The sequence below is a fragment of the Ornithodoros turicata genome, unplaced genomic scaffold, assembly GCF_037126465.1.
Source record: "Ornithodoros turicata isolate Travis unplaced genomic scaffold, ASM3712646v1 Chromosome36, whole genome shotgun sequence".
Lineage (NCBI taxonomy): Eukaryota > Metazoa > Arthropoda > Arachnida > Ixodida > Argasidae > Ornithodoros > Ornithodoros turicata.
This window is the reverse complement of record NW_026999366.1, coordinates 746306-760452: the sequence shown is the minus strand read 5'-3', so window position 1 is coordinate 760452 and position 14147 is coordinate 746306. Positions and strand designations below refer to the sequence as shown.

At 44.4% G+C, this 14147-nt stretch overlaps 1 protein-coding gene across 1 annotated transcript in view; it reads right to left on the bottom strand.

Annotated features, from left to right (window-relative positions):
- Positions 1-148: 148 nt before the first annotated feature.
- The window catches only part of LOC135373964 (uncharacterized), a 61884-nt gene continuing 47885 nt past the window's right edge, over positions 149-14147 (bottom strand). Inside the window, exons 5-7 of the mRNA XM_064606994.1 lie at positions 11131-11225; positions 7748-7780; positions 149-1742 (exon numbers count right to left, since the gene is read on the bottom strand). Coding sequence (XP_064463064.1) covers positions 1700-1742; positions 7748-7780; positions 11131-11225 — 171 coding nt within the window. The 3' untranslated portion in view covers positions 149-1699. The remainder of the gene's footprint in view (positions 1743-7747; positions 7781-11130; positions 11226-14147) is intronic.

The following is a 14147-nucleotide window of genomic DNA, read 5'->3' as shown; positions in this document are numbered from 1 at the left end:
CTAAAGCAGGGCGCCTCGGTACTGAAGTGGGTACTACCCCTTTTGGTACCTTCAGTGGACATCTTTTGGAGAAAAATCTCCAACCGAAGCGGATCATTGCAGTAATTAAAAGAAAATGAAAACGAAAAATGTGTTTTCATGTTCATGCACAACATGCAAAGCCCCGCCCTTGGTTCCGTATGAACCGTAATTTGAACCAGTTACCGGTATTTTTGGGTCAATTCCGGTTCGGCCAAAGGTAACGGTTAGTAACAGTGTTCGTTTCGGATTGGGTTAGGGTTAGATTGGGTCCCAATGAACAAGTGCACGGTTCATAATCTGTGCATGGACGCAGGAAGGTGGAACACTTTTTGTCCTCCGTGACCAAGCAAAAAGCTCGGGCAAGAAAAAAATGCGCAATGAACCACTCAATAAGTTTGTGAAGGGTACCTGTTATCAGGGTGCAAAACTAATCCACTAGTAAAACCGCGATCTAGCGTATTGAGTCTGCTGACACAGTCCCTTGATGGAAGTAGGTGCATGACGCAAATCACCTATTCGCTTTCTCCTGCTACGTATATAGTGTGCATGTTTGCTGGATTGCTGTAAATGGCCCCACTGATAAAAATGAGCGGCCACCGCGCCTGAGAGATGACATGTGCTGTTAATTTCCGGTGTCTTTCCTTGGCAGCGCACAGGCAGTAGGTAGCGTCACAGCCCCGTGTGTCACCCGGCTTAAGTACAAATACTTGCTGGTGAATGAAATAGCTCACTATCCGTACAAGCAAGCTGCTTTGAAAAACACTCCTACACCGGAAATAACCACACATAAAAAAAAACGATTTATGTGCGGCAATCGCGTTCCTGTCAAAGATCACATGCCCGGCTTCAATCCAGGGGTACACGCCTGCAATGCTTTGCATAGACGTCATCAGGGGAGAACGAAGGTTTGCAAGCGGACGACAATGCTGGTGGGTGACGTTATAGTATCCTGCTCCAGACGAACCATCGCAGTATGGAACTATTATTTTTTTCTTTTGCTCTTCCCATTTCGGTCTGTGTGTGCTAGTGTCATCATTTACCAACTACCAGCGCAAAACGAACGAGTTTGTTGTATTCGGCATAGAGGAAGTGCTTCGCTCACTTTTTTTTTTCAAAACCTTGCGGAGTCTCCCTTTAACCGAACTCAACCGTACCAGGTGCACAAGTGACAAGTGTTATTGCATGGTGGTATCGTGGAACTATCTGGCATTCCATTACTGCACTTATAATGAGTAATGTGTCATGGTTATCTCTGTGCCGTCGTTCGCGATGACATCCGCAAACCAAATTTAAAACCATTCGGGATAACCTACACTTACAAAGTAGTTTGACGGCACTCGGATCAGCCTTGTTTCGAGTTGCATCCTACTTTACGCAACCTCACGTTATAGCTCTTGTAACACACTTTCAACAATTACACACACAAGTGGCAAAGGAGCATCAATATGTTACAGAGTCACATAGTCCACAATTCTGAGCAGTTCTGAAAAAGTGTCTGAATGCAGTGCATATTGAACACAAGACGGCGGCAACAGTCACTTAGTCGAATCGAAGTAACGTGCACGACACGACCAGGCAATCTTGAGCAGATGAACGCCACCTCAAGGATATTTTGCACAGGCAGCATCTTCGTCGTAATGGCTGTCTGGTAGGTTCCAATTACGACGGGCCAGCGCCTTTATCTCGCTGTATTTCCTTCCACATTGCTCGAAGAAGCACAGCTGTAGGAAGAAAAGGAGAAACGGACGGTTGTTTAGAACAGAAAGCTGAGCGATTTTGTACTTTGATGACATTCCGTTGACTTGTGACAATTCATGCGTAAGCCAGACGGGGAGGTGCGTTAATGATAGGCTTATTTAACATGCTACTTCTCTGAAATCAGGGGCAGGAAGCAGTTTTGCGCTACACTGAGGAGCATGTGGCTACTGGCCTCTGCTAGAGAGCACTCGGGTTTTCGCCAGATAGAACGGTGAGCGCACCAGAACGATATTCGAAGCTCTCAAGATCCGTGGCAGAAAAGAAAGCCGTGTCAGTGCTCTTTGCATTGAACTTCAATTACGAGAGATTGCTTATCTAAACGCGTCTCATGTGTAGCCACTGTGCTTGTATTCCCTTCTTCCCCTCCCATTTCCGTTTCCTTTTGCTGCGGTGCATAGCATAAACTTCAGCTGTTACTCAGCGCCTATGTTGTGTGGTTCTTCCTTCGTCTCGATGGTTGCTGCGCTGTGTTGCTGCGTTCATTAAACAGACCGTACCATGGAAGTACAGATAGATGAACACCTGTGTCCGGATCCAGGTCGTGGTGCAATAACATGAATCGTAAGAGACTTATTCAACTTTAGACCTGTCGTCATTTCAGCTGAGTCGTTCGTCACGGCACGCGAATTCTGTTTTTTTTTTTCCGGCAAAAGTAAACTTTCATATGACATACGTAGACCTGTACATGAAGACATGCGAGGTTGTCCAAACTATTTGGATAGCGAATTACTTTTCCTAGTGTATTGTGGAAACACAGCACTATTTGAATACAATATGCATCTCCGCGGCTATATGAAGCATTTTTATTTCATGCCACGCAACCAGGGAGTGTGACGGGAAACAGATGCTAAAACGATAAACGGTATCTACCTGAATTCCATAGGAAACGAAAATAAAGAGAGAAACAATAATGGCTCCGTTACTAATACCAGAAACAGAAACAAAAAAATATATTTGCATTCGTCTTACGAAAATCGGAAACCAACGAGAACGAAACCCGACACCGAAAGAGCAGAGACACAAAAACAGACGAAATATCTTCTGCAGGAACGGAAATCGTTACCAATATTTAATCACCAAAAAACGAAAACAGTAAGGAACACAATAAGCGGGGATCTTCGAGGGACAAAAACGGAAAGAGTGGCTAGTAGCCACTAGTCCAGATGATGTTCCTATTTGGCCAATATTGATATTGATGAATAAAAGTATGGATCAGCAGGCGTTTTATGAAAGGCTAAATAGACGTTCATTAAGGCTTTAGGCCGGTAATAGTTAGTACGAGCTCGTCCTGTTAGAGAGACTGATTTCTCGAGCGACTTCAGTGGCAAAGCGTTCTCCGAACCTGCGTTAGACTAATGTTGAAAATGAAAAATAACTTGCTAACACAATCATCAGTGATCGAAGCTATAAAATGACGTAAATGCGTCATGTTAAACTCGCATAAATCGCTAATCAGCCTTAGACAGTGTTCCGCGGTGAAGAGAAAAAAGTACAAGGTAAGGAACTTTGCTGACCTCCAACACGCTACAGCTTCGGAGACAAGCTCGGGAAAATCCTATTACGCTCCGAAAGGGAGATGAACACAGCCGTCACTACTGAATGATCCAGAGTAGATGCCGCAGGGAATCGGACCCGACTGAATCTGAAACCATCTTGCCCCATAACGGAATGGAGTTCCTGTCGACCACGCGATGTCAGGCACAAAAATTGGATTACGGTGTCGCCCCGCTGGTCGCGCGACGGCAAAGTGGCGGTCCTGATGGCCAGGACAGATATTGATGAATAAAGGTGTGGGGCAGGAGGCGTGCTACCAAAGCCGACTTTTATTGAAGTTAGAAGTTAAAGACGTTGTTAGCACTACGAGTTCAGGTTGGTAAAGGACCGAATTAAAGAGCTCGTAGATGTCGATGCCGGCTGATGAACGCTCGTGGCCTCGCCGATCGCCTTTATGGATGCAACGATGAAAGCGATCAAAGTTCAGAGGTAGTGACGACAACGCTTATGATGCTCATACAATATTATTTTCAGTAACTCTTACTGTACTAAGTGTTACTTTCAGTAACACTCCACATAACGGAAAATGTCGCTTTCATGAAGGCCAACTAAATCATACGAATAGACGTAAGAAGGAAAGGGCAGGGAGGAAGATCGAAAGGGAGCAAAGGAGCTGAACGGCTCTGTGGGCGGCCGCAGGAAGCCATACTGAAGCAGCCGGGGGAGCGTAGCGTATTTTTAGCTGGTGAAAGCAGGCGCAGATTCTGAAAACAACTGGCAACGCTTGCTCCGGAGCTCCGTTGGCTACAGATTTTGTCACAGTGCGCTTCAGTCGAAGCTCCTAGCCAAGGCTAGTCGAGGCAGTTGCGTTGATGTGGCGGTGGCGGGGCTGTCTGGGATGTGGCATCCACCCATCGAGATTCAAACTTGTTCGACCGCGTTCTGGCGGTAGCGGATGGTTCTGCTGATCATTTTCGAACTTCAGTTTCGCTGAGCCTCTCATTATTGTTATATTCAGCCTTAGCTTCTTAGTATTTCTCTTAAATATATTGAGCAACCAGGCTGTACTGAAGAAATGTTGTTACATGTATTGTGCGTGTTCTCAGCAAGCAACCAAGATCCCACAAAGGTCCTCAGGTAGCACAGAATATTGACCCACAAAGGCGAAGCGTTGTCAGGATTTTCCCCATATTGGCTGAAACTTGACACAAGGGCTCCATATTGCCAAGTGCGAGCCAGTAATGGGGAAAATGTCGACAATATGGGATAACATTGCAAAGATTCAACCAATATGGTGAAAATGTCTGCAACATTCCCCATATACCCGTGTGCACCCCCTATTGGCTGAAAATGCAGAAAATGCGTATTGGTACCTATACCAAATGCCGAAGTAGCACGGCAAGATCGGACGTTGAAGCGTGTGAAACGCACTACTCAATGCGTTGTTACATTCAATAACTCCCCGTAGACTATTAACGTTGCTCGAAACAACATATCTAGCAATGTCACTGTAAGATGCACCGGATCTCTGCTTGTATACCTGCTGTAAAGAGTCATCATTTCACTTGCATTGCTTCGCGATGCCAATCGGTCGTAACCGCAAAACAAAAAGAAACGTTTCAAACATCATTTCAGCAAAATCACGCTAATTATACAAGGGCGTAAGACGTTTGTAGCGGTGACGACGATGGATGTGCCTTTGCAATGTCGCTACACCTGCATCCAGTCAACGTATGCCAACAATTCTGACAGCGTCAGTTCCTGTCAAATACTGTGTTTTCAATTCAGGCTGTGAGCTCTACTGTGATTACCTGCTATCTAGAGCTGTAAGGCCATTCATCTGTTTCTTTAAGGATGCTACGTAAATGCTTTCCAAAGCGAGCATCACGCAAATACTATTTATTCACGCTATATCGGAAGCTCAGACAAGGCATTTTTGCTTGCTCACAGCGCCATCGATATATTACCCAGTAAAAATAAGACTGACAGTAAAAAACAAATTGTATAAACGTCCGACGTTTGTGTATATCTAAGACGACATCCCGGTGACATTAGAACGACGTTCAATCAGTGCTTATATCCTGGTCTCTTGGATAGTTCAGGAACTTCCCCAGGATATATGAACTGCGCCTTATACATCGGAATGCAAGCATGCAGAGCGCGATATTCTGTAGGCGTACCTGAGGCATGTGTTGTTTACTGCACTCTTTAAAAAAATGGTGTACTTTAACTCCTTTCTCTTGCCACATATATAACTCCATTTTGAAGAGTACAATCACTCTCAACAAAGGAGTTACTCCCTTACTCCCTAGCGGAGAGTAATATTACTCTCCAGTAAGGAGTATCCCCACTCCCTACAGGTTGTGAGGAGACTCCCTTATTGAGAGTAATTGTACTATCCAAAAAGCGAGTGATATATGCTGCACGGAAAAGAGTTAAAGTACACTCTTTTTTTAACAGTGTGGGATCACAAGGGATATACAGGACGTTCGTGACCAGGTAGACATGTTCCAGGGATATTAATGAAAGAGGTAGATTTGATAATGAAAGAGGTAGGTAGATAGACAGATGACTCAAACCAGCAGTGAAGCTTTAATGCAAGGGTACCACGAAAAGTGGAGCGTGGAATATTGTTGTCTCCTGCAAGGCTCGCAACCGTAGCAGTCTAAGCAGTCAGAGCTAGATTCTTTTCTTTTCTTTTTTTTTTTTTGTTACAGTTTTCTTCCCCACATCGTTCTGTTTGTCCGTGTTCAGTATGTCCTAGGAGAGCTTCAGGTAATTGTGCTTGTTGATTTTGCGAATGCGTTGTAACTGACAACTTAATGTGATAAATATCCTTGCGGCACTCGGCTCCCCAACGGAGAGTAACACGACACAGGAGCTACGTGGATTGGAGACAGACCCGCTTACAGCCACAAATGTAGAACCGCGAACCGTGGCAGTCATACGACTTTGCTGTTGTTAAAGTGGTCGAACGTTTGGGAATGATTTCGAGTACTAAAAAGCGATTAGTAAAGTTAAAGAATCGAAAATATATAACTCATAAATGAAATAATAAAATAACAGAAGGTTAGAATAGACAAATTCGAATACTAAGTGCGAATCAAGAGGGACTTACGAAGGAACTACCCAAATTCGCACTTACTATGCTAATTAATTAGTTTATTCTATCTTTCAACACCATGCAAAGTAGAATATCTTTTATGCTTTAGCATTACAATTCCCGAGTTCGAAAAGCGTGACAGTCTGATTGATGTGTGAAGGGCCGGAGGAAAACCTTTCCTCTCCCTTCCTTATTCAATACCGGCATGCCTTGCAAACACAGTGGTAGATGGAATACCTCTCTACGGCAGCGCGGCCAGGGGAGGGGGAGAGAAGGCTGCCGCCCTTGTTGTGGCTTTGCAGTTACTGATAGTGATTCTTAGGGGTGGATAGGTGTGGGTAGAGGTGGATAGCGCTGCGTAGTGGTAGTGGGTGGACGGTATGTCGCTATAAACGAAAAAAACAAGAAAATACGCGCATTCCGCCGAATTAATTATGCATTAATTAATCGTACTTCGATTTTTGCAGTGAACCCCTTCCCTGGGATAGCAGAATTTTGTAGCAGAAATTTCGAAAGCGTGTGTAAATAGTGCATACGTAGTTCACTTGTTTTAGAAACTGCCAGTGGTCACACGCACGCGCACAAATTGTTTATCAGTGTACTTGTTTCATGTATTTACTGTTTATCTTCACAGGTGCCTGCAGTATCTTGGATGGGGTGATGGAAAGAACGGCGGTCTGTCCATGAAGCGCCTGCTTGCTAAGTTGTGATTGCGAGATCATCCTATCAGCTTGGTCTCAGTCAACTCAGTAACTCAGTCTCAGTATCAACTACATGGTGACTCTCTTGATGTTGAAGTGCCCTCTCGTCCTGGAGGTTTGATCCAAAGCAGGTCGAAGTCAGGGCTCGAATTATACGAGTACTTGCCATTTTAGCGTAGCACAGCCGCTTTTAACAGAGCCAGGAGCGTGGTACATAGATATTTTAGGCTATCCTGAGGGTTGTGTTACATACCCATCACGCCTATATTTAGATATGCTTTTAAGGTATACTAGTCGAATGAAGATTGAAGGGCAGAGCGAGCTCTGGAAGGAATGACGTTTTTCAGACGCTTGAAACGGGTGCGTGAGCTGCAAGCTGCGTCATCGGAGATGAAACAAGCACTTCTCTCTAGACATCAAGAAGCTAGGTGTCTGCGTCGTGTCTGCCTGTGTCTAATCGTGCGTCATTTGGGTTGTTTTTGGCACCTCGATTAATATTGTGGCACCAATGTCTTATAGTGCCACCATAAAGCATTGAAGAGTGTTTGACGGAATGCCGAATGGTGCAGCCATTTTTTCACGAAAGATTCTGGTGCTTTCTGTCAATCTATGCGGTCATGGCGTAGCTAATAAAGTTGGTTGTCCAATTAGAAGATAAAAGCACACGTACCACATGGTCGTCGTCGAAGCATGCTTGTCCGGACTGGAAGGCAATAATGAAATGTTAATCAGTTTTCTGACGCACTCGTACATTTGCATCAGTTCATAGCACATAGAAGTGTACAAAGGGAAATGCTTTTTTCTGTTTTACAGAATATCATTTTCTGTGCCCCACAGTTTGATAGATACGTCATCATACAAAGTTCGGCACCAACCCCTGATGTGAGAACAGATAGGAAATCGACCATCGCATTTGTTCTCTTTAGGACGCTACGTCACCCTACGTCACCCTACGCTGCATGACGACACATCATCCGTAGAAGTCTCACTAACGGAGATGTCTGCCGTGGCCATGGCCGTGATATCTCACACAGTAAGCTTCAACATATTTACACTCTAGTACCTCGCCTAATGTAAAACTTGGCATGTGGGTTTACGTAGGAGCAAATGTACCCTGCTTAAATAGGGACATGTAGTTGATCCTCCAAAATATTCTGGCACAGCGTCGATGTATTGTGTGCACCGGACTGTACTGAAAAAGCGTTCTGACATGCGTTCCCACTGTTCGACATGGCCCAGAACGGTTCTCAGCACACCACCAAGGTTTTGCCAGGATTTTCCCCATATCGCCAAGCTTGAGCCGTTAACGGGGAAGTGTCGCTAATATCGCCCTGTATTGCAAGTGTGCAACCCGTTCCAACGTCATTCTCTCGTATGTAAAGCAACACATAAAAGCCTTGTGTTCTGTTTTTCTAAAAGCGTTGTGAAATGTTGACAGGGCAACAGCCAAAAGACACCAGCAGATTCGTTCAAACGGCACGATTGTTATGACCCAGCAGGAAAACACTGCTCATATACAATCCCCGTGTTCCGCGCATGGTGCAAAGGCGTCGCATCGCTAATGACAACGACGGTCCAGCAGAACTAGACGCCATGTAACAATGGCACGGGGAAAGAATCCGCGCCGGTTACGCTGTATTGCGCTCTTCCAACATTTTCACAATATTGCAGCCTCTGCCAACGCCTCCTAGCTACAGAAGGTCTGCTTATTACCTTTCCTTTCCTTTCTTTACGTGGTCATATATGGCCCGACTTGGTCAGATTGCGGTTCGCCCTTTTACGAATCCAATAACTCCGAAATGATTGCAACTAACTTGGAACCTGTAGGCACGAATCTGTAGAACACATTCCACAAAATTAGTGACAAGAAAAATATGGGACAGTTTTGAGCTTTATTTTAAAGTTTTCCCGTTTCGTACGCCTGGACTGCTCGCAGACGTTAGTGGTTCATCTCCGTGGTTACGACAGCTGAAAGCTTGGGTTTTGTTTGGGTTAGCGCCGGGTGCAGTGGTAAGAAGTTTCTATAGAACGAAAGAAAATGATGTTCACAAATATGCTGGTATGCTAGGCTTACGATGAGGATGTGAGGGATTGAGAGTTATTCCCCACAGTGACTGCATCCCTCCCCCGGGAGGGTCTTCTTCCCGTAAGTTATCCGTGTGTTAAATAGATGTGTCGCAGGCGGAGCCGACAGGATAGCACTTCATACAGTTGATTGGATGCAAATGGAGGAGTGTACCTTGGGTTTTATAATGTGTAATGTGCTCCTTGTCAGTTGGTCCCAAAAGCTCTGCCAGTGTCTGCTGCTTTTTAAACATAGACTTTTGATGGAATGTCGAAGGGCGTTATGTTGTTTCTTAGGGCAACAGCAGCTGCTCAATCGGCCATTTCCGGGTATCCCGAGATGGCTGTGTACCGAGCAGAAAAGTAACCGATAACCCGTTAGATATAGTGCGTGCTAGCCTCCTTGCACCATCGACAATGAATGATACAGATAGTCCGTAAGGATATAATTAAGGGCTAAAATTATGCCATACACTTCTGCTGTGAAGACAGACATGGTTACCTTCAAACGACGTGACCTTACAGCAGTGTCAGTGATCATAGCGCACGATACCCCGGAAACAGTCTTTGAACCATCCGTGTACAGCTCTACATGGCTGCCAAAGCTATTCTTTAGCACCTCAAATTCCTGTTGCAGTATCGTATTTCACAGTTTCACGATTGCTGTATCTGAAGAGGTACATGTTCCATTTTGGAGGGCGCTGCCACGGATATTTTTTTTTTACTTCACTCAAGGATGATAGAGTTGTACTCTGGAAAGCTATAGTGATCAACTGCTTGTTACATTAGAATGCTAAAAGAAGGCACAGCTTAAGGGCTGTTCAAGAAATGCTGTCTGAATTTTATACCTTTCACTCATTGGTATGCTGGGTTCTGGGGGTGAACCCTGATTCTAATGCATATGAAGCAGCCAGGTAAAACCTGCCTTGCTATAAAGACCACTGATTTGATTCTATGCACGGGCTTTGTATTGGCGAAGTTCGGAAAATCTCCCGAGAACTAAACGCAGTCCTTTGTGGTGTCCTGGATCCACAAGTGTTGATGGCCGTGTTGAACCGTACACAGCACAACTATAATCCGGTTTGGAAAGAACATTGGAGACGTAGATCGTCTTTAGTGTGTCACGATATCTTTCCCAGGACCGGTGAAGGTGAAAGCTCGACCGGGATTCGATACCGCCGTGGAAAACAGATTTCTGATTGGCTGACTGTTACTCCACGTCCACGGGTGATTAGGCTTTATCGTCTAGGTAGTGTTGAGTCAGACTTGTGCGTAACGCGTTACTAGTAATTGCGTTACTTGTAATCAATTACTTTTTTTAGTAATTTTTCGAGTAATCAGTTACTTTACTGCGAAAGTAATTTTTCGAGTAATCAATTACTTTTTGCAGTAATCGATTACTCAGTAATTCATTACATTTCCGGCAGAGATTATCTTTCAGATGTTCTGCTCCAAGTCAAGCCCCTCGTGCAGTCAGCATTAACTTGGATCGTTCTAGTATAGCAAGCGCAGGTCATTGTAACGTTCTGGAATTTCAGGGTCTCTCTCCCTAATCGCTTCCTACGCCAGTGTGGTGGTACCTGAAGCTCTGGAGGTTTACTGAGTCATGGGGAAGTTCCAGGCAATATTCTTCCACAATCTGGTCAACGTCTTCCCTGTGGCGACAAATAGACAAATACAGTAGACGTAGAGATCTACCTGTCCTACGCGTTTTTGTTTTCCGTTTTATTTCAGCTGTTCCGCTGTTGAACCTTTTTTTTTTTCTGAGGCACACAAAGACGGGTATAATTTGCGGGAATGCAGAGTAACGAACGGAGTAACGCTTTACTTTTTTACTCGTTACTCAATTACATTTGGAGTCGAGTAATTGGTAACGGTAATCAATTACTTTTTGAGTAGAAGTAACGGAAACGGTAATCAATTACTTTTTTCGAGTAACGGTACTTTTTTCGAGTAAAGTCAATAGTTGACTCTGCCCTGGGTACTTACAGTCTGTGGCGCCTTGCATGGACCAAGGAAGGCGACATGGACCAAGGAAGCCCACATGTCGTGCCGCACGATCCGCTCACTGTAGAGTCTTTGCCCTAGAACGGTGACAGACCGTATCATTTTCACACATACCACATGAAAATGACACCCATGAGTATTTTGAATAATGTTTGAATAATGTTGAATTTGTTTGTTTGTTGTTTTGAACTATCAGCTCGCAATGTTCTACAAAATGTAACTGAAACGTATTATCCATTGTTGCAATGCAACCGTACCGGGTGTTTCACGATGGTCTCCCCGGCTGAATAATTCGTAAACAGGTGGGACCATCGAATAACCTTCTTTTTGGTAAAGATCCTTTGGACATCGGTCAGGAACTTACAAGTGAACACTCATTTGCACAGTGATTAAATAAAAATCCCAACTGTCCAATTTTACGGAACCTGCTTTTCACGTATTGGGACTTTCAGCGAAAAATATTCCAAGAAAAAAAAAACACGTCGACACTGATTTTTTCGAGGAATTAATCGGTTTGTGTTTACATATTCTTTCGCAGAGCAGTGCAGCAATGCGCTCTTTGGACGAGATATCCGGCTGTCAATTTCGCATTCATCCACCCGGTTCACGCAGGGGGCGACGGAGGATTAGGAACAGCTGCCAGAGAGGCTTTGGTGTCTTTCGTGTCTCTTATCGACGTGGCTGGTGAAGAGCGCTTGCGGTTGTATCGTTCCCTTTGCGAGATAACGTGCTATTAGAGAGTTTTAGCAGACCGTTGATAACGGTGGCTAGCGTCTCACCGTATCAACCGGAACCAATCAGTGGATAAGATTCTGAGTCACACACGATTGCGATAGGTTCCGATAGAGACGATAATTTTATTAACGGTATACTAAAACTCACTATTATCTGGGATGATGACGAATGCACCGCGAGAGCTGTGTACTAGCCGGGTAGAGGAAGATCAAGAGACTCTTGCCAACCTTGCCAACTTTGCACATAGCAGGCTCCTAGCCAACCACAATTTTGAATTATATCGTTATTTGACCTGATTTCTTGAAAACGAGAGGCGCACGCCTTTTTTGTGACACTTATGCTGCTCATCATTGTTACAAAAAAGGAGTAACGCCTCCCATTTCAACGAATCCGGGCAGACAACGATATCATTCGATATGAGGGTTGGCTAGGACCGTGCCATGCGTTGAAATTCATTTTTAAGAGTGCAGGCGAATAAACACGAAATTGAGAGCAGGACAGCTGATCCAAAGACGCAATCGGGGCACTATTCCACGCAAGAAATATGTATACCCAAACCGGTTAATTAGTTGAAAAGTATAAGTATCGACTAGTTTTACTTTTTTCAATCTTGGAATATTTTTTGCTGAAGGTCCCGACACGTGAAACAGTGGATTTAAAAGAATGCCAAGTAAAATTTTAAACTTAGGATATTTATTTGTATAGTGAGCGTATGCGAATAAGCCAATCACTACTGAGTTGCTGATCGATGTCCCTTTCAGCCAAAAAGAAAGTTCTCCGATGGCGCCACCTGTTCACGAATCATTCAGCTGGGGAACCTTCCTGAAACACCCGCTATTGTGTGGGTTAACCGATCCGAACGTCGTTTTCTTTGGAGTTTTGGAGCTTCCATCAGTGACCGTTTTCGTTATTTTGTGTGCTAGCGCTACCTTATCGTCATACGCGTCAGCTTTACTTTTGGCGGAAATACAGATAGACCTCATTGGTTTATTCGTTAATCTTCCCTAAATATCTCGATGACCAGCGATTAGAAACTCGGACACTCGTTGCCTACGACGCAAGAGGAATACTGGAAGCATTGTTGGTAATTTTATCTGTCTTCTCTTTCGTTCTTAGCATGTACCTAAAGGGAGCCTTTTCAAGTGCATACCTGAACACCTACGCTCACAAGTGCATATCAAATTGTGTACTGTGTGCTGTATTAACGATGCTTTTATACTTGTTCTCTAATGCTTTTCCACGAAGTACTCAAGTATTAAACTACAACTGCAGTCATAAATCCCAGAATTGCGATTTCTTTTTTTTTTTTTTTTGCTGTGTCTTGAAGAGGCATTTTTTGATGAAACGCCACTGTTGACGTGCTCAATATGTCGCCGAGTTATCAATAACAATATTGTTGAGAAACGTACGGGGAATGAATGACTCCAATATTTATTTATACAGGGTTTATTGCTCTGACTGTTCAGGAGCTATTTAACTGGCCAGCGAAACGAAGAAAAACAGGCGCGTAGGAGCAGGGGATGGCAGGAGGAGGTCGTTGTCTTCCGCAATTCCTCCACTCCCCGGGTGGAAGTAATGGTAAACGGGAAGGTAAGCAAAAAGTAGGGTTCAAGTTTGTATAGGAGTTGAACGAGCCGTCAAATAATAGAGCCATTGGGAAGGATGACTTTGCACGCCCGGATGACCCTGTCGCTTCCCGACGATCAGTAGTCCGTGCGAGTGGCCACAGGGCTCTGGTTTGGTGAGTGGAAGACAGGAGTACTAGCTCGCCTATACTGCAAATTGTACAACTGCGAGGTGTTGAAAATGGCGGGAAGAGGGCATTGTGAAGATGTGCTCCCTAATCCATCTACGCCAGACATGAATATATATACCAGGGAAGGATTACGGTAATGATAACGGAAACAGAAACGGTATCGACAACGAGAGACGAGAAACGGTATATTACCGAAATTGGAGATGGCAACAATAACGGGAACGCATACCACAGTACTCCATTACCGGAAACAGAAACGGAAACGAAAATTATCGTCCGGTATTTAATTCGGATAACGGCTATTTCTGTTATGCATGGAAGTTGAGCGGCTTTCCATTTTCGTTTTCGTATTTTCATGACTCCATTCCCTGTAATGCTCTGCATAGCATACCAGAGCACGGACAGAATGGATCTCGAGGGTGCATCCCTCGTTTACCTCGTCCCAGTCCTCAGAACTCCATTGACATCAACACATGACTATACTCCACCATAGCCCGAGGATTAGAAC